General features: G+C 41.2%; 1 protein-coding gene across 5 annotated transcripts in view; it reads left to right on the forward strand.

Moving 5' to 3' along the window:
* PPP1R9A (protein phosphatase 1 regulatory subunit 9A) overlaps positions 1 to 26,847 on the forward strand; it is a 231,490-nt gene that overhangs the window by 173,316 nt on the left and 31,327 nt on the right. For all 5 annotated transcript variants that reach the window (XM_040964969.1, XM_040964971.1, XM_040964970.1 and 2 more), the window contains 4 exons: positions 12,312 to 12,365; positions 14,592 to 14,821; positions 16,377 to 16,473; positions 16,572 to 16,743. In XM_040964969.1, the coding sequence (XP_040820903.1) occupies positions 12,312 to 12,365; positions 14,592 to 14,821; positions 16,377 to 16,473; positions 16,572 to 16,743 (553 nt within the window). The remainder of the gene's footprint in view (positions 1 to 12,311; positions 12,366 to 14,591; positions 14,822 to 16,376; positions 16,474 to 16,571; positions 16,744 to 26,847) is intronic.

The following is a 26,847-nucleotide window of genomic DNA, read 5'->3' on the forward strand; positions in this document are numbered from 1 at the left end:
GCCTCGAACTCGAAGCTAGAATTTAAGTCAATCTCATTCTAAAACCACTAGTAGAAATGCTTATTGTTTGACATAGTTGTAGCTTTGCCGCATATCTAACTCATGGCTTCAAGCTGTAGCCCAATATGCCATTTGATGATGACGTCTACTAGTATTTTCTCAGTTTGGTAGGTTTTGGTACCTGGGTATGAGCTTTCCTCTGAAAGTTATGATTTTTCTTTTAAAAAAAAAGCCTTTTTTATTTGTTTTCCTAAAGTGGACAGTATCGTGGTAAGATTCAGATGGTGTACTCAAGGAGTTTAATTGGAAAGAATTTAATGAAGAGGCACTGAACAGAATTAATACAGCTCAGAAGGGAAGATGAAGCAGATTGGGGTTGACAACAGCAGGAAGCTGTCACCTTCTGTTGGGCTAATCAGGCAGGAGAAAGTGTCTGTTTTGGAGGGGCACTTGATAAAACCTGCAGCCACCTCTAGAATCCATGTCCTGGAGGCAAGGCTGGAAGCCATCCCAGAGCCTGAGGCAGCAGCTCTTCTCTTACTGGGGGGTGCTCCTAATAACTGCATAACCCCTCCTTCCCTGTTAACTGCTCAGGTGGGCAAAGCACTTTATCTATCCTGGGCAAATGTCTGTCTGCCCTCACTGAAGACAAATACCCGAAGTCATTCCTGGCAACCTCTCCATTTTAAGGAAAGACTGACTGATTTATTTGAACATTAGAGTTATAGGGGCCGGCACGATGGCTGAATTAGCTAATCTTCCTTCTCTAAGCTCTGGCATCCTGTATTGGTACCAATTCATGTCCCAGCTGCTCCACTTCCTTTCCAGCTCTGTGCTTGTGGCCTGGGAAAGCAGCAGAGGATGGCTCAGATCCTGGGGACCTGCGCCCGTGTGGGAGACCCAGAGGAGGCTCCTGGCTCCTGGATTCATATCAGTTCAGTTTGGCCATTGCAGCCATTTGGGGAGTGAACCAGTCCATGGAAGAAAGTTCTCCAAAAAGTAGCTGAACAGGAAGGAGGGATGTCCTTTTTGTATCAGTTTCACTGTAGCCCTGATTTGGTCTAAACATGTAGATACCCAAAAGAGTAAATAATTGACCTGCACTTTAAGATATTTCCCTTGAATGTTGTGGCTCTCAGTCCAACTTTGATCAGTAACGGAAACCAAAAGGTCGGAATTGAAGTCTTTGGGGTTGTCAGGTGCTACCGCCTGTTGTCTTGACTAGACGATTGAGCTAGACAATGTCTTAAATTGGCACCATTTTGCAAGCTACTGCAGCCTACTGCACTTTTTTCTCTTTATTATGCTTTTTGATACTCTTTTACTTGAGCACAACTGTGTCCCTTTGTTTGTTGTTTTGACTGATTCCATAATGCATCAACAAGTTGTAGGAGATTCTGTAGCTTGGACCTCCTCAATGATTTGCTGTCTGACCCTTTACGGTAAACTTCTGCTAGAGCTGGTACAGAGAGCTGCACCATCTGGACCCCTTCCCCGTTACATGGTGGATTTATTTTTGGTCAGAGTAACAAAAACTGTAGTTTCATGTTAACTTTAGTTTTTAACAATTGGAGGATTGTCTCCAGCTTAAAAAAAAAGCAAGTATCAGTATTCCACTGGTAATTCTTTTCTTCTATTTTATTAATATTAAATGCATCCATAGACTTATTTCAAGAGACTGATACAGACTTAACTGTGTTGCGGTCTTTTTTGGTATCATAGCTTGACCACTGCTACTGATGCAGTCTTACATGGGGTTGCTGGAATTTGCGTGGTATAAGACCAGTGCCTATCTTAATGTCTCTCGAAAACCTACAGGTTGGCCGTTCTTTCATTAAATAGTCTTTGGTCCAGTTCCCTTTTATTGGAGAGCCACCCTGCTGGGTACAGAATCTGTACCTGTGCACTCTGCAAGCTTTTGTCTTTCATGTCCTTTCCCAACTCCTTACTTTTACTTCAGGGTAATACCATTAAAATATACATCAACATTGACAGACTCAGAGCCATCTAACTGTTCTCTTCGAATACTCCTTTACTTTTCACTGTATTCAAGACAACATTTGAATCATGTTGTTAATTCCCTTGGAAAATTAACTTACATTCTTATTGTAGTTACATTGTCCTCTAATTCAGTTGGCAGAGGACTGACATTTATATTATACCAACTTTTTAAATTCAAATTTATGGAATGCACATTTAAGGCAAGTGTGTCTGCACAATCCCACTGTCAGTTAAATCAAGGTCCACCTATAAGTAACAGAAAATATAATTATAGTGAGTCTAGATTATCAAAATAGATTATCAAAATCTGTCTAAAGGAATGTACTGCTGTCAATGTAAGTTAAATTATTTCCTATTTTCAAAAATGGCTTGTATTAAAAACAGAGAGACTTACACATAAGGTAGAAATTCCTGTTCTCAAAAGTTTGTTGCTACTTAGCAATATACTGTGCATTTGTGGAAGAAGATTTTTAAATACCTTTATAACAATGATTACTTAATACAAATTCTCAACCTGGAGAGGCCAACACTGTAATTTTACGTTTTTAAAGAAAATGTGAATATTTCTTCTAGGATTTTTGTATCAATTACCATATTTTTATGAGATAACTTTTTAGGTAGTTGATTATTTTATGCAATTAGGCCCTTTGTCTCTTTACTTGAATGTTTTCACTTTTTCTTGCCTTCAGAGAGGTTATTATGCCATATTCCTAATGAGTTGTTTTTTAAGTTAAAATATCATTTTATTGTTTCCTGTCAATATCTTTCTTCTTTTCCCTTTTTGTTTTATTATTGATCAATTGCACTTACTCATTTATTCTTAATTATCCTTGTATTGTTCAAAGTTAATGCAGCAATTCTTTTCTGATTATCGCTTCAGCCACCTGAGTTTTTACGAGTAGATTATCATGAATATGTAATTTCCTTTGTGTTTTCCTCTTTAACACAAGAATTATTTAGTAGTTTCTTCTTTTACTTTTCAGGCATGTCAGCATTTATTTTGCTAGATTTTGTTGGACTCTAGATTTATTGTATGCTAATCAGAAAGCATTTTCCATGTAATTATGACTGTTTAAAATCTTTGAGGTTTTTTTTTTTTTAGAACTTAGTTCAGCAACAGTTTTGCTTCAGTATTTGCCAAGCATATACTAGGTTTGAGTCTGCTATGTGTAAATATAAAAATATATCAGCAATACATATTTAATAGTTTAGCATGGTCTTAGTATGCATTTCATATACAGCTGAACGTATACGAGTAATCATTCAAGTGCACACATGCATTTCTCCTGAAGCACGGCTTACATTTTTGCCTTCCTGATCTGCTGATTCTGCAAATCATGCGTTCGAACCACAAGCTTTGATTGTCCGTCTCGTAGTTCTGGCAGTTGTTGTTTGATACACCTTAAATCTTTGATGCCAGCGCCAGGTATGCTCATGACTTTTACACCTTTTTGATCTTCTGTAACTTATCTCTTACCCCTGATCATCTATGTTTTTCTTATGGTAGAATGTCAGCGCTGGCCTCTTTTTATTTGCCTCCCAACATCTGTTTTTGCTTCCATACCGTGAATTTCAGCCAGTCCTGCCTTTTGTTCCAGTGTGTTCTCTTTAAGCAACCTATTCTAAATTTTAGTCTTGTATAACCAGGGAGTTTCTGCCAGTTCATTGACAAGTTCAGTCAATTTACACTTAACTTTAGTCGCTTTAGTGTTAGAACATGTCTGGCCACCTTTGTTCAGTTTACTTTTTCGTTCTTGTTTCTTTTCTTTTTTTTTTTTTTAAATTTTCGGCCTGGTTGTCAGTAGATATGTCATATTTTCATCTGGTTCTTCAAAGTTACTACATTTTGATTTTATTACCCTTCAAGTTTACAAAGTCCTAGGTTATTTTTGCCTAGCAATATATAGAGCATGTTGGTATCTATCTTAACCAGTTAACCCATTGATAACCTTTTACACCGTCTTGTACCTCCCCCTCATTGGGTTGTGTTTGTTTTGTATTTCAGAAGTTTCAGTTAAGTGTATTGATACATACACCTTTCCTGATGGAATTAGTTGCAGCTCCCCCGACTCTAAGGGCGTCCAGGGCTGCCCTGACACTGACTAGCCGGCTGCTCTGTTGCTGCTGTTTTCCTGCTGTGATCTGGGGATGCACAGGAGAGCACAATTCCGGGGCACAACACAGGCTGCCCTGGTCTGTTTGCCTTCAGATCCAGGCATACCCAGGCTACGTCCTGCAGCTGGCAGATAAATTGCCATCCCCGACTCCTAGCTGCCAAACCCCCCTTGCCTCAGATCTTCAGTTTTCCAAAGACACCTGGAAACACCAGTGTTCTGCATTTTAAGCGTTCCCTGCACGCTTTTATGTTCGTTGATGAATGAGACCCTGAGGCCTTGGTGTGTTGCTTTTACTCTTCAGCCTCTACATAGATGAATTCAAGAGAGGAAGGAAATAGCATTTGTTAGTTTGATGTATTGCATTAAATTGGAAACTTTCCCCTATGTAATTCAGTCATTCCGCCCTTTTTGTTGCTGTTATTAATCTCATCATTCCTATGTTTCTTCAGAATGCTTGACTTCTCATATTCTAACTTCTTGGAAATCAATGTGTAATTTATTGTTATATTTTATTGTTTCTATGTGAAAGCCATTAGAACTATAAATCTGTCTCTTGTTATTATGCTTTTGGCAGCATCTTTTGGTTGCATGATGCATTCTTGCCTTCACTGTTTAGACTGTGTATGGGTTGGACTCTTGCTGTTTATTTTCTCTTTGACTTGAAAATGTGAGGGAATAGTTTCTAATTTGTAACTCTTTAATGTTTCTTCTATTATGACTGGGTAATATTCTCTTTATATTTGATTTTTTTTTTGAAAGTGGCACTTTTCTTGTGAGTTAACATGGGACACTTGGAATGCAGGTGACCGTGTGCATTTTATTTCAGAGCCTCAGGGACACTTGATGTGGACATGACCGACTGTCACAGCAGAATCTCAGGGATTCCTGTGTAGCAAGAAACCATGCATGTTTTAACACTTTTATATTCCCATTTAATCTTCCTTACTGAACTTCCTGAATTGAGAGTCATACAATAAAATTACACCTCAGAATTGTGCTTTTTGTGTTATAGCTTTGATGTTAAAATTTGACTTTGATGTTAATATTTAATTTAATGATTTTTTTTTACCATTGAGAATCTTTTGTCTAATGTTAATATTCAAACTTACATTTTTCTTTATAGTTGTTGGATAACCACACCAGGACAAATGTATACTTATTTTAGACATAAACATAGTTACAGTACTTTGTTTTATTATAACTTACAAAGAACATAATCTTGGAGTCTGTATCTTTTACTAAGAAAATTTAACCAATTCATTGTTAGAATTATCCATGGTTAGTTGCTTTCATCTTTTTTTATGTTTATGTTCCTTTATGCTTATTGATTTTTGCAAAGAGTTATCTTTAAATTGTTCAAAAGTATTCATATTTATATAATTTTCAAAATTGAGAATAAACAGTTTCATATAAATACTTACTATATAAAACAATTTTAGGTTCCAAAAGATGTAGGAACTAAAACTTAGTTGTTACAGTTTTAAGACTCAGGTTCCCAGTTAACAATAATATTTGTAACAAGTAGTTGTATTCTCAGACTAATCAAGTTCCACTGTTACTGCTTTCATAGTATAATCTCCTAATTCTTAAGTTCTGAGATTTTTATTTCCAGAATATATATTTATATAATGTAAGTGTTTATGGACGACATAGTTTTCAGGAGGTTTCCATCCTGGGATTGACATAGAAATGATGAGTGTCACAAGCAAATGCCCGTGAGCTGGCTCTCTCCACACTTTGCCTTGAGAATCTGCAGAGCAGGCTTCTTTGCTGCAATCATGTGTTAAAGGAAAAGTCTTAATGTTAGCCTGGCATTTCAGGTCTTATGTTTTCACCTTACTTTAATCTTTTCTAATCGCAGCATTTTGAAATATGCCTTTCTGTTAATGCTTTTTCCTCTAATTTGTTTTCATTTTATTTTGCTTTCATTTTATTCCACTTTTTTAGGCTTTGTTGCTTGCTATTTGTGCTTCCTATATATACATTCATGCTTCTGTATATGTACACACAGTGTCATCAGTATTTAGTATGTCTTAGTGGTTCTTTTTCTGCCTCTTTAGCCTGAGTCTGAGCAGTTTTTCTCAGATTTGTCTTGTCATGCCAACATTCCATTTTCTGTAGCATTAACTGTGCTTTTAACTTCAATCAATCTCTTTACATTCTTGAGCACTTCTAACATGGCATATTCCTTTTATTCACGTGTCATTTTCTTATTCACTATCTTTATTTTCTTGCTTTATATTCTCTCTGACATTACAGAAAGTTACCTTAAAGTATCTTTGCTTAGGTTTTAGCGTTTTCCACAGTCTACTTATTTGTGCTTCCAATCCAATGTCTTCACCTTCCTCAGTAGTTTCTGCTAATGGACTTATGCTTAGCTATTTTCTTCTGTTAATCTTGAAACAAGGGAGGAGCAGGTTTATATAGCATTAGTCATTACTCATTTTTAAAAACTTATGATGTCCCTTTCTAGACCTACAGTAGAAAGATGCATTATTTATCCACTTTTCAGCCCACTTGCTTTTTTTCTAGCATCTGTTGTCTGGGGAAATTCTCTGTGCTGTAAGGTGAATTATGCCCAAATCTCACCATTCAGTTATTCAGTTCGGTTAAAGAGAATAGTTTCCAATATCCCTTTCTCCTTCTTTTTTAAAGGACTTTCACCCCCCGCCCCCCAGCTCCCATGCCCTCGTCTATAATGCACTCTTTTCTTGTTCTATGGGAAAAATGCTTCCTGGGCAGCTGTGGGGGAAGTTAGAGAACCCACTTGGGGTCCTGCTGCTGAGTGTGACAATGGAGGTTGTCCATATTCCCAACACCATGTGTCTCTTTGGCATCGGACTTGTCTTAATTTATCTGTATAGCTCGATCATGTTTTAGTTTTAGTGCCCATGCAGGGTAGTATGTTTTTGCTTTTTTCAATGTGCTTTTACTGGTAATTCAATGGAAAGCAAAGACAGGCTACATTGGAAATTGCTGGCTGGTTACTGTACAGCTGGCTGCTCCATGTTTCCCTAGTCATAGCTATTAGCACCAAGGAGCACATTATACTTTTGAAGAAATCACCGTCAAAAAGTTGTGTGACTTTATTTATTTAAAAATATCCCCCCAAAACTGGAAATATTATGGTGTTATATGATAAAATGATTTTTGAAGAGCTTTCTGTTAAACACATATGAACACTCTATTTTAAAAGGAGCAATTGACTGCGTCCACCATCCTCATTAAGAACCAGCTTATAAGTTCCTGCTTACAGGATGACCAACAGGTGGGTCGTGCTTTGACTCAGTCAGACTCAGCTTCCGTGAGAGGAGCACTTTTGTTACTGCACAGGCAGATGCCACGTATGAAAAGAATATGGGATGGCCTGATATTAACAACACCAAAATGTTGGCTAATATAGTACTGATGACTAATTTTTCTAGAGCTTTTTCTCTTGGGGTTAAGACATAGATCAGTACAAAGATAAATACAAATCAATGCAAAGCTAAATACAAGGATAATTTCTAAAAAGTCTGGTGCCGGTTCTGAAATCACTTTTATATAAACTGATTTATCTAAAGTGATGTAAAGTGATTTGCTATGCAAATATTGAGTTGCATTTTTGCCTTTGTAAGAGGCAAGGGCCCTTGTCCAATTATATCTCTAATACTACCTTGAAAATCGTTCCTACAAAGATACTGCTTGGCTGGTTTGTTTTACTTTTTAAAAACAAATATTTTCCTTTCCTTTCCTTGCCAAGTAGAGAGTACCAGAGTCCAGTTTTGTCCTTTATGTTTTTGTGCTGTTTATGTTTTTGTCATTATGTTCTGTGGCTGTTTCCATTTCTAGCCAGTTGTATTGATTGCACTGGTCAGTCACAGTATGCACGCTCCATGTTCGTCTTTTTGGAAGGAATAAACAAGTGCATCTTGAGAGGGCCAATGAGAGCTGTTCTCTGTAGGACGTGTATGTTGATTAGGACTTAAGTCTCAGGGTGACTCTTGTGACACTCATGTTAAAAAATGACAAGAGGGATGGCAGTGATTGGTCTTTGGCTAAAAGACACTGCCATCCTTCATCTTCTCTTTTTATTTATTTCCTCACATTCCAAGTCTTCTCTCCAAACCCAGATGCTCTGATGCCCAAAGCCCCGACAGGCATCTCAAGCTGTTTCTGTTACTCAGCCTTGTAGACCTGCCCCCTGACCCCCACTCCCCCAGCCAATCCATCCCTTCTCATAAACCCCAGGGCTTGCCCTGTAGAAAAAGGCTACTGATCCCCGGCATAAATCTCTGTAAGGAAAACAGGCCTGTTATCAAAGAAGAGAACTCAACCTTTTACCAGCTGCTCCTCTCCTGGCGAGTTCCTTCACTCCTTTGAAATGCAGCTGTTTCTTCCTCATGTTGGGGAGGTATCTCAACCCATCCAGCCCTCTGCCTAGAAGGTGGCTCCACTGTTGGGTCTGAGGTAGAAAGGGCAAAGGATGGAAAGGTGGAGATAGTCAGCCCTGGGCTGTAGTTCCCTCTGAGAATGTGGATCGGTTAGGATCTCTGAAGTCAGTGTCAACAAGGGCGGCTGTCAGGTTCATGTGGCTTGGGTGACTAGCCAGGTACCTGGCACCTGGCCTCCCTCCCCAAATGCCTACAGAGAAACAAGGAAGGTGTTCTGTGCTTAGCATCAACAGCTGACAGAGAGCCATCCTGCACTCAGAGGCTGTTCAGAGTGGCCCCTGCCTTCCACCTGGACTAATCATTTCTCCCCTGCAATGTGACGATGATGTCTGCCTCTGGGTGTTTGTAAGGCTTACGTGACAAAGGTTTCCCCAAGCAGTAGGAGTCAGGCCCGGGCTCCTCTATACTCCAGCACCTACTTCCAGTAAAAAAAATTCTCTTCCCACCTGAAGAGTTAGGTCACCCGCACCTGTCACTGCCTCCCTCATACAGTCCTTCACAATAAAGGGAGAGGACAAAATAGATGATGGGCCTAAAAGCCTCAGAAACGTCCTATCGTGTGAAACAAGCACAGTGACATTCCTGGTATTGGTCAGCATCTCTTAGCTCTGTGGCGTAGCTTATTAATGCATATTTTCTTACTGTCTAATATATTTTTGTTACTTTTTCGGTTAATATGACAAATTTGCAGAAGTTTTCTTGCTATTCATATAGGATTAAACTAGCCAGCTGTCTGTACTCTTAGGTCATAGGAGTGCTTAGAAAACACCCACTAAAACTTTGGTATCTACTGAAGCTGTCTGAATTTCCATAAAGGATCCTGCCTCCCTATTCTTGAAGAAGTTAGTTATACTTGGTAGCGCTCCAGGCTGTTATCAGTTCCTCTAACCTCACTGCTTATGAGTTCAGCTCTCTTGGGTGATTTATTTTTCATGAGATGGGAAGCAGTGGACACCCACGTGGGCAGCCTCACATCTTGACCTAGGCTTTTCCCACATATCAGTGTCTTTATCAAAGTTATGCAATTCAGAGAAACAAAAATCCTGGTGTGGGACAGGACCTCCCAGACACTGTAGCCATAACCATCCTCTGGTTATTCCTTCCTGAGTGCCCGTGCAGTCCCTGGGAGGGGCTCGGACACCTTACCACCCAGGCCTCTCATGTTTCCTATGGGAAACTGAGACCAAGAGAAGATGCCCATGGGTCACAGTGACAGGAGCAGAGAAAGCTCCAAGTCCCCAACAGTTGCAGGACACTGACTCGGTCACCCAGCTAAGAGAGTTCTCTCCCAAGGACACAATGCTTCCTCCACTCCCCCAGGGCAGTGTTCACTGTGAGATGTGCGGCCATGATTTCCTGTTACTCTTCTGAGGCGAGCCCGAGGCGCTCATTTGGTTTCAGGTGAGAGATGTCCTGGCATTCAGCGCTGTGAGCTGAGAAGTGGAGTTGGAATAAGTATATAACTAACTAAAACTTAAACTAGGCGTAGCCACTGTGCCACATGTCTTCCAAGGGTCATCTCCCCTTAATCTCCCTGCAAGGAAGATTAGATCTCACAAGAAACTGCATTTTCCAGAGGAGGCCAAAAGGAATACGAAGTAGTTTTTCCATTGTCACATAGGCATTTACATGGTAAGTCTTGAGACAAAACTCAAGTGGTCTAGCGAAACTATTCTTCATACTTGGCACGTGGTAGGACAAAAACAAAGCAAGGAGTTGTTCAATACAGAGACTCGGCAGTCACCCAGGCACGTGGATCTGCATGCTTACACATGCACACACGCAGTGCCTGCATGATAACCTGGTTCTTTAAGCCATGTATGGGAGTACTTGCCCCTGTGCACGGAGACCATGTGTCTAATGGCTAGGCACTTTGGCCCTTTGACTTTGTCACCTTGGTTGGGGGAGGTTTATTACAGGGGAAGAGAGGGGCTGTCTTCACAGTATCCTGTTAAGTAGGAACGCCTCTGGAAATGCCACTTGGGTCCATTTTTATTTTGTAAGGGAAGTAGCACTGAATCAGTGCCTAAAACTCCAGAGTCTAGGCCTGGTTTTTCATGGTGATTGATGGTGAGGGCTTTCTGAGCCCTCAGAGTCCCCAAGTGGAAAGTGAGTTCTGGAAGCCCAGTGGCCTCTGAGTGGACAGTCCTGAGCTTACTCTAGGGACCATCCTTGGGACTCATCAGGCATGCACCCACCTGACTGGCCGGTCACAGCACAAGTTTGGGCGGGGCATGGAGACCAGTGGCAAGGGGCAGGGCCACTGTCTTCCCCCACCCTTTCCATCTGGTGGCTGCAAAAGCTTCAAGCAGGTTCCCAGCCAGGCACACTAGTGCCTAAAAGCTGCTGCTCAGCAGCAGGAAGTGCAGGCTGTGTACCCACCCGGGCTATGGTAGGCAGCCAAGAGAGCCAGGAAGGGCTATTTGGACTTCAGAAAAGGATTCTCTGTTCCAGTTGGAGAGCCTTCCTCTCTGGAGACCCCTGGGGATGGAAGTACTTAGGAGAATGACCCAGGTCAGCAAGATGCCCCCCTGGGGGAGGGGGCGGGGGAGTAGGTAAGAAAGAGAAGAGGACAAGTGGGGAAGAAGGCGGTGGGGCAATATCGCACTTCCAAGAGCAGCCTGGGACTTTAGCCCAGTGACAGACCAGTCAGCCTCCAAAGCCCCCGGGGGCTCCTAGGAGGGGTCCCTCGGCTTGTGGACCTTCTCTGTCTGATCCTTCCCACAGACCCCCCCCCCCCAACACTGGTAACAGCCCAGGAAATGCACGGTGCACCGTGCTGTGGCTTCTGACTCAGGTGATGATTTGGGAGTTCATATCCTTCTGCCTACTGACTCACACTCCTCCACTAGGAAGCTGCTAGACTTCCTTGTTTGCATAACAGTGCAACTTCAGGGTCCTTCATGCACAGCCCTAAATCTGTGAGGCCCCCAAGAGACTCCTGTACCGCACATTTTTTGTGATTTGGTGGCCTAGCATAGCCCAGCCTGAGCGCCCGTTCCCCAGTATTCGCTCAACAGCTGGGTGACAACAGTCCCCCGTCACGTGAGATTACAAGGTGCCCGCATAGACCCTGGTGGTAGAGAATCCTGAATTCCAAACACACCTGGTCCCCGGGATGTCAGCCCAGACGCGGGAATCCGGCTTACGCATCCCTTACGAAAGAAATTGATTCATGAATGTGTTCTACTCTTATGAAAACAGGACAAAGCCAAGGTTGGCAGCAACCCTTGCAGGGAGCTCTGTAAGCTCCCCGGGCATCTGAGTGCTCCCCTAATGTAGGACTTTGGGGGAGACGGAAATGCAGATCCACACCTTTGGAGCCATTTGCGAACATGCCCACGGGCTCTGGGGTGGCGTGGTGTATTGCCCTCCCCCACGCGGCAGCTCTGCAGCTGTGCTGGACTCGCAAGGCCACAGCGCCACCTTTCCTCCACGTTTGGCATAGCCATCGACCTGGGCGCGCAAGCAAGGACAACCTGCAAAGAGGGCCAGAAAACGCGTTTGCTTCTCTTTGGTCCCCCCAGCAGTGGCATGGGTAGCCTAACCTCGGCTCAGGGCGCGCGAGCTGTGAACTCTGTGTTTGATCGGCCTTGCCCTGAGTCGTTGTACACCCTGGGTGTTTTACGCGGCGCTACGCTGCAGCACTCGGTGTAAGGGCTTTCCGTTATGGACTGAAGGTGTTCTTGCAGCCACTGAAACTTGAGCAATGTGCGTGCACCGTCTCAGTTGAGATTTGTTCTCTCTCTTCAATTTTCAGTTGCAAATCAAACATGCAGTCACAGAGGCAGAGATTCAAAAATTGAAGACGAAGGTAAGCACCGCACCGATACACCGTGTTCTCATTGCACTCAGCTTCAGTCACGGTGGGTAGTTCGCCGCTGGGGACTTGTTCCTTCGGGCAGGCAAAAGAACACACACGTGAGGCTTATTTCCGCTGGCAGGTGCGTAGATCAGCCTGCCCCTGGGAGCAAGCCGCCTCCACCCGCCTCCATGCACACATTGTTTTAATACTTGCTTTAAACATGCGTAGGTGTTTGTGGATCTGTTGCCAGTTCCATCTGAGATTTCCTAAAAAAGATAGTATTCTTAGTGGTTCAAGTTGACGTGTTCTGATCATTGGTTCCACAAGCATATGCTATTCAGTGTTATCAGCCTCTCTTTATTTGCATTGGTAAGAATAGATTCAAAAATTTATTTTTCTTAAACAATATTCTGTCTAAATGTAGTACATTAATTGCTTTGATAGCAGCAATTCCAATTTGTAATTGTTACAAACTCAGTGCAATACATAGGTAATTGACTTCAGAGTCAAATTCACTAAAAGTTTTTAGACACTTGTAGTTTATATTACTTAACCTTTTCATAGAAAAAAAAATTTTGATGAAAGAGTAAAATTTTTTACTATCTGGATGTAAAATGACAGGATTCAAAAGCACATAATTAATTGGTGAATTATATCATGCATGAGACGCAGTTTCACTTGCATTCTTACTAAATACATCAGAAATTTTAATAATTGCATTACATTAAAAACAATGATTTCCTTTATTGTGTTCCACAATTCCTTTAAAATTCAAGTAGAATTATTCTCCCACTTGCTTGGCTTTGTTTTCATCTGTCTTAAATGGAGGTTTGTTAGGAAGGATGGCTGTGTTGGTGAGATGACACCGTTGGCTGGCACAGCCCACAGTGCTTCACTCGGAGCACATCCGTGCGTCTCTCATGGTGTCAGTCCAATTCTGGAACAGTAAATTTAAATTAGGAGTGGTTGGTAAATCCACAACTTGATTTTAAAATTTCTTAATAAAAGATACAGTAAAAAACAAACTATCTGTTTTAAATTGCTTTTTTTTTAACATAGAAAGGAAGAACAGAAGTTTTTTGCTTTTTTTTTTTAATTGCTAGTTATATCCAAGGAAAGGATCCCCGTGTGATTCAAGGTATTTTAATGGTGCTTCAATGTTATTCTATAAAGTTTTAATTTAGAAAATATAATAAACCAATATTTTGTTTTTCTTATTGTGATACTGACTTATACTTATCACAGATCAGCTTATTTTACTATTATTCTTTATTATCTGTGTTGATAATACAGTTACTAATTTCGAAATGCTTTGGCTACTTTTTTCTACTTTATAACCTGTTTTACAAATTTATTTACATAAAACGTATGCAGAAATATGTCTGTATATGCTTGTATATACATACATTCATATATGTATATGTATATAGCTACTGTATGATTTTGGAATGTCTTCTGGTTCATGGGAGGAATTTTAAACAATCAAGAAATGATTTACTTTTGAGCACAACTGTTTTTAAAACTTGCATGTGAATTAAGGTTTATAAGGCTCCAGGAATGCCTAACACTGCCTGTGAAATAATGAGCTATCAACTATGTTCATATCAATTGAAATAAAGAATGTAATAATATCTTCAAAAGGATTAAGTGTTACATAGCTAACCCTTCCCAGGTGATTATCATGCCCAGGGAGCTCTCCATGCATGCTGATACGTTGCATGAGACATCTGATGTTTCGTGACGTAACTGTCTCTTGAAGAGCCTTCCATTACCTGCCCGAGAGTTCATAGATAACAGTGACAGAACTGGGACTTAAATCTAACCACCAGGCATGACGTGCTTGCTTCTGCCCCCTTTTCCTTCCCTTCTCCCTCCCCGAACTTAAACATCTGACTTTAAAGACTCTCAGAGAAAATGTGTGGCTGCTCAGTGGATATATCCAAACTGTGAAACATCTTTCCCAGCCCGAGCAGTCTCAGAGAGAGCCCTGCCACAGTCACGGAAGCTGGAATCACATTGCTGTTACTGTCAGATGTGTGACCTTGGGTGGATCATTTCCTTTTCCAAAGCTTCCATTTTATCATCTGTAAAGTGACAGAAAGAATACTTGATCTTCTCAAGGTGTTTGATATTGAATATGTATAGCAAAGGAATTTAACCAAAAACAAATTATAACATGGGAGCCATTTTTGCAAGTGTCTAAATCACCTTTGCCTTTACCTTTGCCCTCTCCAGTTGCAAGCGGCAGAAAATGAGAAAGTGAGGTGGGAACTAGAAAAATCCCAACTCCAGCAAAATATTGAGGAGAATAAAGAGAGAATGCTCAAGTTGGAGAGCTACTGGATCGAGGCTCAGACACTATGTCACACAGTGAACGAACATCTCAAAGAGACCCAAAGCCAGTATCAGGCCCTGGAAAAGAAATACAACAAGGCCAAGAAACTGATCAAGGATTTTCAACAGAAGTAAGCAACTGTTAATGACCAGAGAATTATGATATGTGTCTAAAGTTGATACCATAACATCTGATGGACTAGGAAACGGTTACCCCTCAGAAGCACAGGTGCAGCGTCAGTCCATCTTGGGAGTCACTGACAGCATTTGCTCAGGGAACACAGACTTTCCTGGGCTTTACAGTGTCTTTTTTGACAACCAATTGCCACCATCACCACCCCACCTGACCCCAACCCGACCCCCAACCCCAGCCTTTTCTCTGAGAATCAACCATTACCATAACTCTAAAGCATCTGCTTTATCTCTGTGACTCAGAGGCAGGAAATCCTGCCAAAGTCATGCAGAATGACTGGCCCCTGCTTGGGGTGCGTTCCAGGGGAGCAGGGGAGGCTGCTTCTGATCATGGCTAACCGCAGAGCCTCCTCATCGCCTCGGGGTCCCAGTTGACATCTTGGCCCCTGGCCTGGCTCTCTGCATTTCTCAGGTGTTGAGAGTGATGGGGTCTCAGGTTTGCCACCTTGCAGGGCATCCTTCAACCTGCAGCAGCTCCTTTCTGAGCTCCTGCTCCTTCACTTCCAACTGTCGGGGTCTCGCTGTCTGCGGGTGAGCCTAGCCTTAGAGATTCTGGGTTTTGTTTTGTTTTGGTTTTTTGTTTGTTTTTTGGGTGTTTTTTTGCTTTTTGTTTTTCTGGTCAGTTCCTTGCAGTTCCAGCCAGAACCGGAGGGGGAAAAAAAAAAAAAGCCCTGCATGTTGGGACTTTTTCTGCTTCCGCTGCCAAGTTTTGGAAGCTGAGCATATGTGCAGCTGTTCACCATGTCTCTCTTGTTTTCTATCATAGAAATAATGCTGTCAATATTTAAGGGGGATTGCAATAGGAAGTTCATGACTCATATGAGAATAATTGCACCCCATAACCATGAATTCAGTATGTCACTATCTTGACTCCTTTTGCCAAAATTCTCATACCTAACTCCATATCATGTAATGATGTAAAAAAAATTATTGTTCCATTTGCAAATTCTACCCCATCTCAAAATGCAGGTATTTCTTTTCCTCCCCTTCTCCCCCAATATTCATGGGCCTAAGAGAGCTCATGTTGGTGTTTGGGACACATCCAGCCTGCCTCCACTATTGTCTGTCTAAGAAATCTTACTGTGGTTCTCTCTATGGAACCCTTGTCCTCCATTCCCACCAGCTGGCTGTGTGTCTGACATTAGAAATCTACCGTCATTTCTACTGACATCTGCTTATGTCCCCTGAATTTCCCAGTATGATCACTGGCATGGTAGCTCCTATATAAATAGGTATGGGTGTTCTAGAAGCAGCATCAACAAAAGAAAGTCATAATATGCAGAATCAAGGCCTTATTGTTTACTTTGTGACCCATTAAAGATATTCTATTTTCTTTGGCTACCATACACTTTTTCCATATGATTGAGTTTTGTTTATCTAATGGCTGTCCAGTTGTTTATCCCACTGTGCAGTTTATTGCTTCAGATAAGTGCTTTCTCATTTCCTTGTTTTCTGAGTGCTGGATACAATCAGCTCTATTATCTTCTTCTTAAGAGAGCTTGATTTCATCAAAAGACAAGAAGCTGAAAGAAAGAAAATAGAAGAATCGGAGAAAGCTCATCTTGTGGAAGTTCAAGGCCTGCAAGCACGGGTGAGTCGTGTTCTTGAAGTCACTGCACCGGGAGATGGCGTCCGCGGGCCCGGAGAGTGCTTGGTGGAGAAGATGCTGAATGGCTGTGTTTCCCCCAGATTAGAGATCTGGAAGCTGAGGTGTTCAGACTACTGAAGCAAAACGGGACCCAAGTGAACAACAACAACAACATCTTTGAGCAGAGAACATCGCTCGGTGAAGTCCCCAAAGGAGATACCATGGAGAACTTGGACATCAAGCAAACCTCCTGCCCAGATGGCTTAAGTCAAGGTTTGTCCAGCATAACCACAAAAATCATTTTGAATGCCTGTATGCTTCAACCTTGTGTTTTTGTCTTTTTTCTCATCCAGAGATTTGAAAGTTGGAAAGTGTCTTAAGGGAGACAAAAGGGGGGCATGAGGGCAGCGGCAAGGCCAATCCTCATAGAGGTCCATCATTTTAGCTGCTCAGTCATTAGTGCCTCAATGTAAAAAAATTACAAATATGTGGGATGGGCACTTTGGTGCAGCAGGCTGAGCCACCACTTGGGATAAAGTTTTTGGTCATGTCCAAAGGCTGATTGCCTCCTTCCATAGCTTAGAATTCATTGCCTCGTGTTGGGACCTCACTGTCCCATGTGTGCTTCTAGTACCTTCTTTCAGCTGCCAGAACATTGCAAACATTCTATGCTGTGAACGGTTATCTTGTTGCACATACCAGTAGACAAAGCACATATACAGCACCCTAAGAATAAGTGTCCATGATTGTGAATGAATGCTTTACTAACCATAGTATAAACTGGAAAATGTGTAAGCACTTGTAAAGGTAAAATCAACAGGTAGCTAAACGATTTTTGATATTATCTTAAATTTTCACTCTGTTTCTGATGGGGAGAGAGGAAGAGGTGGAAGGAGTGGGGACAGAGAGAAAAGAGGCAGGATGAGGAGCATTCCTCAGAGCTCAGAGCAGTGGGACTGGGCCAGGGCCAAGTCAGCAATTCCCTTCACGTAGCTCCTGTGTGGTGGCAGGAACCCAAGGACTGGAGCATCTTCCACTATTTCCCAGGGTGCACAGGAGCAGGAAACTGAAAGAAGCAAACTGGGACTGAGTCCCAACCCTCTGGTGTATGGTATGGGTATCCCAAGCAGTGACGTAAGCCACTGTGCCACGGTATCTGCCGCCGTTTGGCAGTCTGAACGTTTCCATTGCTAGTCCTTAGAAAGTGAAAACAGAGGAGTGGTATGATAGGACCAGCAACTCAGGCAGCAATTTGACATGCAGGAAAACCCTTTTGATAATGAGCTGTTGGGTACTTTGATGATCTTTCTCATGTAGTAAAATGTCTCCAATGAGATTTTCTTGATAAGGGCTTTTAATCCTATCATTAACTTTTAGAACTAACCGCCTACACATTAAAAATGGGATGGAAATCTTCATTTAAAATTAAAGTGATATCTAGAGATTTGAATCCATTCACTAGGTTTATGTCTTTCTGATGGGTTTTCCCTAAGTGGGATATAATTTATAATTAATTCCTCCCTGACAGCTGAAACAGAAGAATTTAGCACCAATCTTACCAGTAACCGCAGCACTGTGTGACTTCAGGAAGATCCTTCAGTGTCTCTGGGTTGATTTAAAAAAAATAAAAATCAGTGTGCCTAATTTAAAAAATTGCAGTATGTTTTATTTCCCAATTACAGGGCATTTTGAGGCTCTATGATGTAGTCTGTTAGGCCAAAAATGAAGTGGTTTTTCAGAACTTATGGCGTTGTAATTTTTAACACCTGGAGCACTATGCAGTTGATACCCAAAGAAAATCATGGCACATCAAGCCCTTCTGTTTTTCTATCTTTTTTGTTCTTTTAAATTTAAAAATTAGTCATAGTTCATCATCAGTACAGGTTTCTGCAGTGGTGTGTACAACGTGCCATCCCTAAGTAGTAGCTTTTCATTTCTGTTTAGAAATCTGTGTCCCGTCAAGCATATAATTAATGGTATTTATTAAATCATATGACTACAGAGGATCAACAATCTGTGCTGTTAGCATGCTGATGCAGAGGCAGACCTTGCGTTTCTTGTGAACTCTCCTTCCATGCCACATCCTCTCTTTCGCCACGTAATTATCAGTCTCCCTAGCAACGCTGTCGCTTTGCAGTGAGATGACGAGACTACTAATTCTGAGACCGACCTGCACCGCTGGTGCCACGGAGGCCAAATCAGTTAGCTGAGACATTAGTCACACACACATGCAGAGACACTGTCCCCTTTCTGTATTTGAGGACTGTGGGTGATGAATCTGTTTGAATTTCAATTGCCTGATGACATGAAATAAAATGGTTCGGTCTGTCTCTAGATAGAATGCTCTGGAAAGCACTTTTCTAAATTGATCCTTTGCTTCTGTTGCTAAGGAACACTGAAGTGTCAGAGGTTCAGAAAGGGGAGTGAGGAAGGCAGTAGGACCGGCACTGGCTGCTGCGTATCACCCAAGGAGTCACACCATCTCTCAGCCACAGTGCAGGCCCAGCCTTTGCAGTCAGTGGCCAGCCAGCCTTGGGTTTCAGTCACTCCTCACAGTCCTCCCCTGGAATGTCCAACCCTGATTGGTTTCCGGAGCATTGCAGTGTGAGGATGAGGGTTTGAGGATGCTTTTAGACCTTGAGGCAGGTCATGGGGCAAAAGACTGTTCAAGTGTAGGTCAACGCAAAACTGAATCCGAATGAAGGAGCAAAGAGAACAGGGAGGAAGGGGGAAGGTTGTGTGAGTAGCCACTTCTTCAGGGGCCATGTGTGTTTCTGACACAGAGCTTCCTGCCTGGCGCTGCACCAATCACATGATTCTCATTATTGAGTTATTGCAAAGTTCTTGAAGGATAAAAAGAATCTTCAAATGAAGCAAATTATTTATCACAGGTAAAATTATATTTGAGCACTATTTATGAGTAAACCAATGTGAGCATCAAGAGTTTGTAAAACATTTTATATATATACATACACATTTCATATATATGTAATACTTATTATACATATAATATATATATACAAGTTTATAGACTCTGAGACTTTTTTTTTATTCTTCCATAGGCAAATGCAACTTATTTTCAGCTAAGAGCCATGGTGAATCCTTTCACACCAAGATACTGATCAAATAGTGTTCTTTGTATGTTTCAGCAGAGGAGAAAGGATGTTTTGTGATCTCTGTAAGAGTTCTCTCTACCAGCCCATCAACTTGGAAGACTCTGAAATGTCTTAGGCTGCCCAGCTGTTGGGCAGGGTTAGAGTCAGGGCAGAAGAATTTGAGGGAGGTTGACAGGTTGCAATCTTTGGTTGTATTTCCTCCATCTGAGCACCTTAGAGATCCCAGACTCCTTAAAAATAATGCTGCTTCAACTGTCTCAAATAGTATTTAGTTATGCAAATTAAATAGAAAGACTAGGACCCATCGTGGAAGTTACCTAGGAAGTCAGATTCTGACAGTTCCACTGTGTAGTCAGGAGTAATACACATCCTTAAACACTGATTTGAAACACCAAGAACCTACTTCCAGGCATGTCCTAAGTTGCAAATTGACTTAGAAGTCTCTGAGTGCCTGACAGATGGGCAGAAAGCACTAGGTACTGCCCGGTGAATGACAGGATACATTTAATTTGCAAGGTTCGCGGCCAAGCGTGAGGAAGCGGACCTGAAAGCACTAGGTAAGTATCTTATGAAGTGAGACGATGTTCAGAGAAAAATCGAATAATTTTTTTTTGATTCATAAAGCAAAGGGCTCTTTGAAGTGGCGTAGTGAAAGTGGGCTTTCACTACCTGAAGAAGAGGTGCATGGGGTTTTGTAAGCTTGCGACCCATTAGCAGTTTCTGAGGTGTGACAGAACCTAGTCACTTGTAGATTTGTAAGTGTAGCTCGAGGCTGTGAAGTTTGAATATCACCACTGAGCACCCCTTCATCCTCGCCACTCCCCTCCCACTCATCCAATGGGTGGCTAGTTAGTTAACTCAACGGGCTCTTTACAGAGGTGTGACTGTGGAGGGCTACTATCTACTTACTATTCCTTCAGTCTAATGATAACTGAGCAAGATGAAAAAGATTTAGACAGCAAGATCAAGGATGGTAGGATAGTCTAGGCTTTCAGAATAGGTTGTTGCTTGAATTAGCTACTCAACACTCAATCTTAGGGTGCCTTAAAGTAGAAATACTACTTAGCTGCTTTCAGGCTAAGTTTAAAATATCCCAGAGGGATAAACATAAGATACTAACACCTTCTTCCCCTTTCACTTTTCCCACGGAGTGGCTGGCCATTGCAGTAAGACACAAGGGTCCCCCAAAATGGCTTCTGCACCTGGACCTTGACACCAGTACACTTGGCCCCAAATACAGAACTGTCGGACATGTCAGAGAATGTCCAGATTTATTCAAGCCAGTCAATTGCCAGGTCCTCAGCGCTCAACCACTTAGTATTTGCTTTTTGTAACCAGGTGTTAGCAACTTGGTTTGCTCTGAATTGAACAACTTCTCTGAAATTTACCCAATATAAACAACATGTCTATCAGAAAGGACAAGAGGAAATAATTAACTGCTGTTAATGGTGTATGCCTTTTCTACCCCCACACCCTGTGTTTTCATTCAACCTTCCTTCCTTTTTTCTCTTCTCTCCTCCCCTCTCTTCCCCTCTCCTCCAGTCTCCCTTCTTCCCTTTGCTTCTCCCCTCTTTTCGTCTGCTCTCATCTTTTCCTGTTACAGAGTAGTGGGAGAGACAAAGATCTTCCATCTTCTTGTTCACTCCCCTAAACAGGAGCAGCTGCCAAGAACTCCATCCTGGTTTCACATATGGATATCAGGAGGCCAAGAACTGGGAACATCTTACGCTGCTCTGGCAGGCATATTAGCAGGAAGGTGGATATAAAGCAGAGTGGCTGAGACTCAAACCCAAGCTCCATTAGGGGGTGTCAGCATCACAAGCTGTGGCTTAACTCACTAGACCCCAACACTAGTCTCCCATGTGCTTAAATTCTTATCATTCACTCATTCGTCCCCTGTCTACAGGTAAATTGGATAGAAACCTCACACAGAAATATCGGATGAGTTGAACATAGCAAAATAAGAGTGAGCTTGAGTTTCCAGTGGAACCTCAAATGATGCTAAGAGTACATTCTAACTTGGCCCTCTCCCCAAAGCTGGGTCCCCAGTTTGCTCCTAAGCTTTCTGCTTTCCTCGGGCAACAAGAAACCCTTGACCATTACGTTGTTCACAGTATTCATAAGAAAAAGGACAGACCATTTGCTCATGAGAGTATAATTACTGATAATGAGATAAAAACAGTGCATGATTTTTATTAATACTGGTACTATCCTTGTAATAAGTCCATTAGTGATTTTACTAGAACATCTTCACTCAGTGGCCCTGTGCGCATTACAGAAATGTATGAATCACGAAAAGCAATTCAACTATTGGTGAGGGGATAGAGATGGATGATGGTCCTGAGCTCCCTGCCCCTCCAGCTTCGGCACAGATAGAAGCTTTTCATGTGTGTCAGGTGAAAGTAAATGTTGTTAAACAACCATGTTGGTTGAAACTGACACAGTGCATTATGGGAGAGATGCATGTAGAAAAATCCTTACACTAGGATTGAAGCTTCACCTACTTTGGTTCTTCTGGCTAGATCCATTCTAGCTCAGGTGATGTTGACAGGTGCATTCAGTTTAAAATGGTGTCTCTTCCTGGTGGATTGTCCTTTGATCATCAGGGACAGAATCTCTTTGTTTCTAATCATTTTTGCTAACTGCTTTGGTATTTGCAGAGCTAACTCTGCTTTCTTTGGGCTAGCCTTTGTACAGTATGTCTTTTCTCATCCTCTTATACTGTTTTTGTCTCTTACAAGCAACATATAGTATTTTTTTAAACTATATTCTATTGGTCTTTATTTTTAGGCTGCATTTAGAAATTTCCTACTTATTTAAGTTACCAATATGTAAAGTTTAAAAAAGACACCGTGCTGCTTGTGTTCTGCTTGTTCTAGCTTTTTGGTTTTTAAATTTACTTTCTTGCCTTCTTTTGGATTAAACTTTTTTTAATTTTCTTATTTTCTGTACTAATATGTATTCTTCTTTTAATCGATATCTACAGATAAAACTTACGACACTTGTAAGAGACATGGGTCAAAATTCACTAAGGTGTCTTCTAGCCATGCGAAGGTTCTTAAATGAGCCTTTAAAAATTATTTTAATGATTTATTTATTTTTATTGGAAAGGCAGACATAGAAGGAGAGAAAGATTTCTGTCCAATGATTCACTCCTCAAGTGACCCCAAAAGCTGATGCTGAGCCGATCCAAAGCCAAAAGCTTCTTCCGGGTCTCCCACACAGGTGCAAGGTCTCAAGGCTTTGGGCCGTCCCTTGTTGCTTTCCCAGGCCATAAGGAGAGAGCTGGATGGGAAGTGGAACAGCTGGGACTTCAACAGCTACCCATATGGATCCCAGCCATGAAGGGCAAGGATTAGCCACTGAGCCATCGCACTGGCCCCCAAAATTTAATTATTGAATTAATGTAGTATTACTTATTTTTACCAGTATAATATAACTTTCCAACACATAGTACATAGCTTAACTGAATCACCGTAGCAGGCAGAGACCATTCCATTTTTTGATGCTTTGAGTTTGGAGTCTACCATCTCCCTTCTTCAAGTTCCTTGTAATATTTAAGTTCTTTATGTTATTATATTAAATTAAATAAGCCAGATACAGAATGACAAATGCCACATATTATTTTTCATATAGAAGCCTACATGTTCTTTCTCATGTTATTATCATATGTTAAATATGGCATATATATACATATATATATATGTATGTATCTTAGATCCAGATTTAAAATAGTAACTAAATGCGCATTTACTAAATATTGAATGGTAATTGGCTGCAAGTCTTACTCCTTGGCAGATGACTTGAATTTGATTTTCTGTGTCATCAATGGAGAACTTGCCTGTATACCTTAATACACAATTAAGTTGGAGGGAGAGCTAATACATTTTCTGAGATATAAGCTCTCTGATAATTGTTTTGGAATAAGTAGGTATGCTTCTCTGTTGACCCATTGACAGGCCAGAGTTCTCTTCATTGGAATTAATTAATTAATTAGTGAATGAATGAACAATTGAATGAGCTTGTTCACAAAGATGAATGGGAAAATGAAATCCCAAAGAAAATTGAAATAATTTTAGGCTGAAAGAGTAAGTAAATGTAGACTAAATTCACATCCAAAATAAATTAAATAAATTCTCATCCTAGGATGTGACTTGCTTTTTAAAAATTACTTGTATCTGCAGAAAGAAAGTATTTTGAAAATTTATGTGCATCTTGTCGTGAAGTGAGATAGGCTACAAAGAACTGTTATTTAAAAAAAAAAATCTGAATTCAATAATTCCAACAAAAAGGATCATTCCCATAGTAGAACTGCTGATCTGAAAAGTTAATAGCTCACTTTCCAGTGGGGATTCTGTTGACTGTACAAGCCACTGCTAGATGGAGAAAATGAAATCGCTTCATGTCCTTAGTAAAAGAGCATGCCTTTGCGTTCTTTGACTCACTAAATGTGATATCAAAATAGTCAGTAGCCTTTAGAGGAAGCAGATTTCCACAAAAATGGGGACTTGTCTGAATTTTGTTTGTTTGGATTTAGCGTTCCCATTGACTTTGTCCTTGAGATAAGATGATGGTGCAGGTTCCTTAGCCAGTTCTTGTGGTACCAGCTGAGAGAGATGTTGACATAATTATGTGAAGCTGTGCCTTCCCATGGTCTCCTTTCCCTAGCCATCTCTGTCCAGATGTCTTCCTCTTGTAAGAAAGCTAGTCGTACTGGATTAGTTCCCAACTCTGGTGCCAGTCACTTTAACTTCCTTCCCTGTTTAAAGTCTTATCCCCAATTACAATCAAAGTTCAGGAGTCCTGGTGTTAGGTCTTCAACATTTGCATCTGAGGGGAACACACTCTAGCCCACATCTAACAGTATGTGGATTTCTTATTTGTTTTGTGTGATTATAATTTTATCTGAGAGTCACGTGTTTATCTTGTAAAATGGTACCCTGTAGAATTTAAGGAATGGAAAGAAGTGAAACTTTCATTCATTGACAGTGAAATGGAGTATATTTTAAAAAGAAAGAAACGCAAGAGTCTCTCAATTTTTAGAATTGATACAAATTTAGCAGATGGCTATGGGAATTCTAATTAGACATCCACCAGGTCCAACAGAAGTGATACCATAAGTTTTACTGAACAGGTACCATTTACATTAGCAGTAGAACTTATAGCCCAGGATGAATTACACAAAAGATATTGGACGGCCATGGGGAAACATTAAGGAACTACACGGATGCAAAGAGAGGAAAGCCACTGTGGAGTAAAGGGTCAGGCAGCCACTTGGGACTCTGAGTTCCCCAGGAACTCAGACGCCACCTCTGCTTTTGACTGCTAGTGTTCACCTTCAGAGGCACCAAATGGTGATTCAGGGGTCTCTTGGATACTTGGGTCTCTTGCCCCAATGTGTGGGAACCAATTAGAGTTCTTGGCTTCAGCCTGGCCCAGGCCTGGGTGCTGTGGGCACTTGTGGACTTCAGCAATGGATGAAAGATAGCTTTCTCTTTATTTGCATAATGAATTAATTAATTAGTAATGGTTTTATAATAAGTTGATTATGAACTTGGAAAGAAAGGAAGCCTTAAAAGTTTGGGGGAGGGGAAATGCTGTTATGTGTGCAATGAATCTATATTCCTTATAGTGTGTCCAAATTTGAACAGACTTTGATTTGTTCTATCTTCGTGAGGCTTGGGGAGTTGTTTCCAAAATATGTGTGGATGCAGAACTTGGCCCAAACAGTTTAGAATACTGCTGGAGAAGAACTTGTTCTTAAAGGCTCAAAGGTTCATTGTGCAATGAAATGATTCTGATAGTATGGCGTGGACTCTGCAGTTGACAGAGAAGCAGTACAAGGTGACGGGGAGTCCAGGAGCTGACTGCCACAGACGTGTGGATGTGGCAATGACATAAAACTGACAGTGCTGGTCAGTGGGGCAAGCGTGAGCCGATGGGCCATTCACGCAGAGAAAGGACAAAATTGGATCCCAGCTCACATCATAGTGAAATAGTCCCAAATGGAGTACATTCCCAAATAGGAAAGGCAGTAATTTAAAACTTCTGGAAGAAACGTTATCTGGTTTCTTGCATAAGATTCAACAATTCTAAATCATAGGAAAAGTTGACCACATGAGGAAAATTTGGAAAGAGAAGCCAAAAGTCGAGAGATGATATTCATAGCACTATAACTAAGAGACAAGTGTTGTCCACCAGAACATAATAAAGAATTCATGCCAATCATGAGAAAACACAATTAATGTACCAGGAAAGCAGACAAGATGTATGAGCCAGCAGCTCACAGTGAGGTCCCCAACTGAATAAGCACAAATTCTCAACTTCGGTAGCAAAATTGAAGTAAGTGGCAAAGAGTTTCACAATAATATGTTGTGTTGTTACCACTGGTTGTGCACAAAAGGAAAATCCACAGCTATTTGGTTAGAACCATTTGGTGTCATCCAAAAAAGAGTGAAAATTCTGAGGCCCAGCAAGTTCACTCCTGTGAGCAGACCTTCTGTGAATTCTTGCATTGCAGACAGAAAGCCGTGTTCTTGGCAGGGCTGTGCCCAAAACTGACAGCAAGAAAGTGTATTGATCCTTAGTTAAACCTCTCAGCGTCCAGTTGGATAAACGGTAAATAACATGCCAAATATCGCATATAATTTATTAGCATAAAAAGTGAAAAGGCATGCGAAGCTAATGAGTGTGGATGGCGACAGTCTGCCCCTGCAGAACCCGTGTCGCTCTTGAGGCCACAAGCACACCAGTGTTTTCTACTGTTTCTTTTTCCTTGTGGTTTACCTATAAATGTGGCATTCTTTTTGTATGAATACGATGTTTTTAAGTAGAAAGTTCTATGTAAAATAATTGAAAGGGAAGAAAAAACACATTTTTTTTTGAGGCTTGAAATATTACCATAAGATTTAGGAAGAAAAAAAAGTTAGTGACAGCCAGACATTTATATCAAATATGGGTTTCCGAGGTCATTCTACACCTCAGAAAATTGTTTTCCTTGTCCCTTTTGCCTTGCCTTTGAGACTTAAATGTTAGGGCCTCTTTTTCAGATGCTTGTGGATCTGAGGCCAGGCCAGACCCCTGCGCCATGTCGGACTTACTTCCCGAGAGAGTTTGCAAGTGCCCTTCACACTCGCTTTCAGCAGTAGAATCCAGAATTCCAAAATAAAGTTACAGGCATGACTGCAGCCAGAATTCATTAAATGGAAAGTCGTTAAAAGGAAAGTAAATGCATTACCAGGAATGTTGCCTAAAAGAGCCT

The sequence above is a fragment of the Ochotona curzoniae genome, unplaced genomic scaffold (assembly GCF_017591425.1).
Source record: "Ochotona curzoniae isolate NIBS_2020 unplaced genomic scaffold, NIBS_Ocur_1.0 scaffold_3835, whole genome shotgun sequence".
NCBI classification, from domain to species: Eukaryota; Metazoa; Chordata; class Mammalia; order Lagomorpha; family Ochotonidae; genus Ochotona; species Ochotona curzoniae.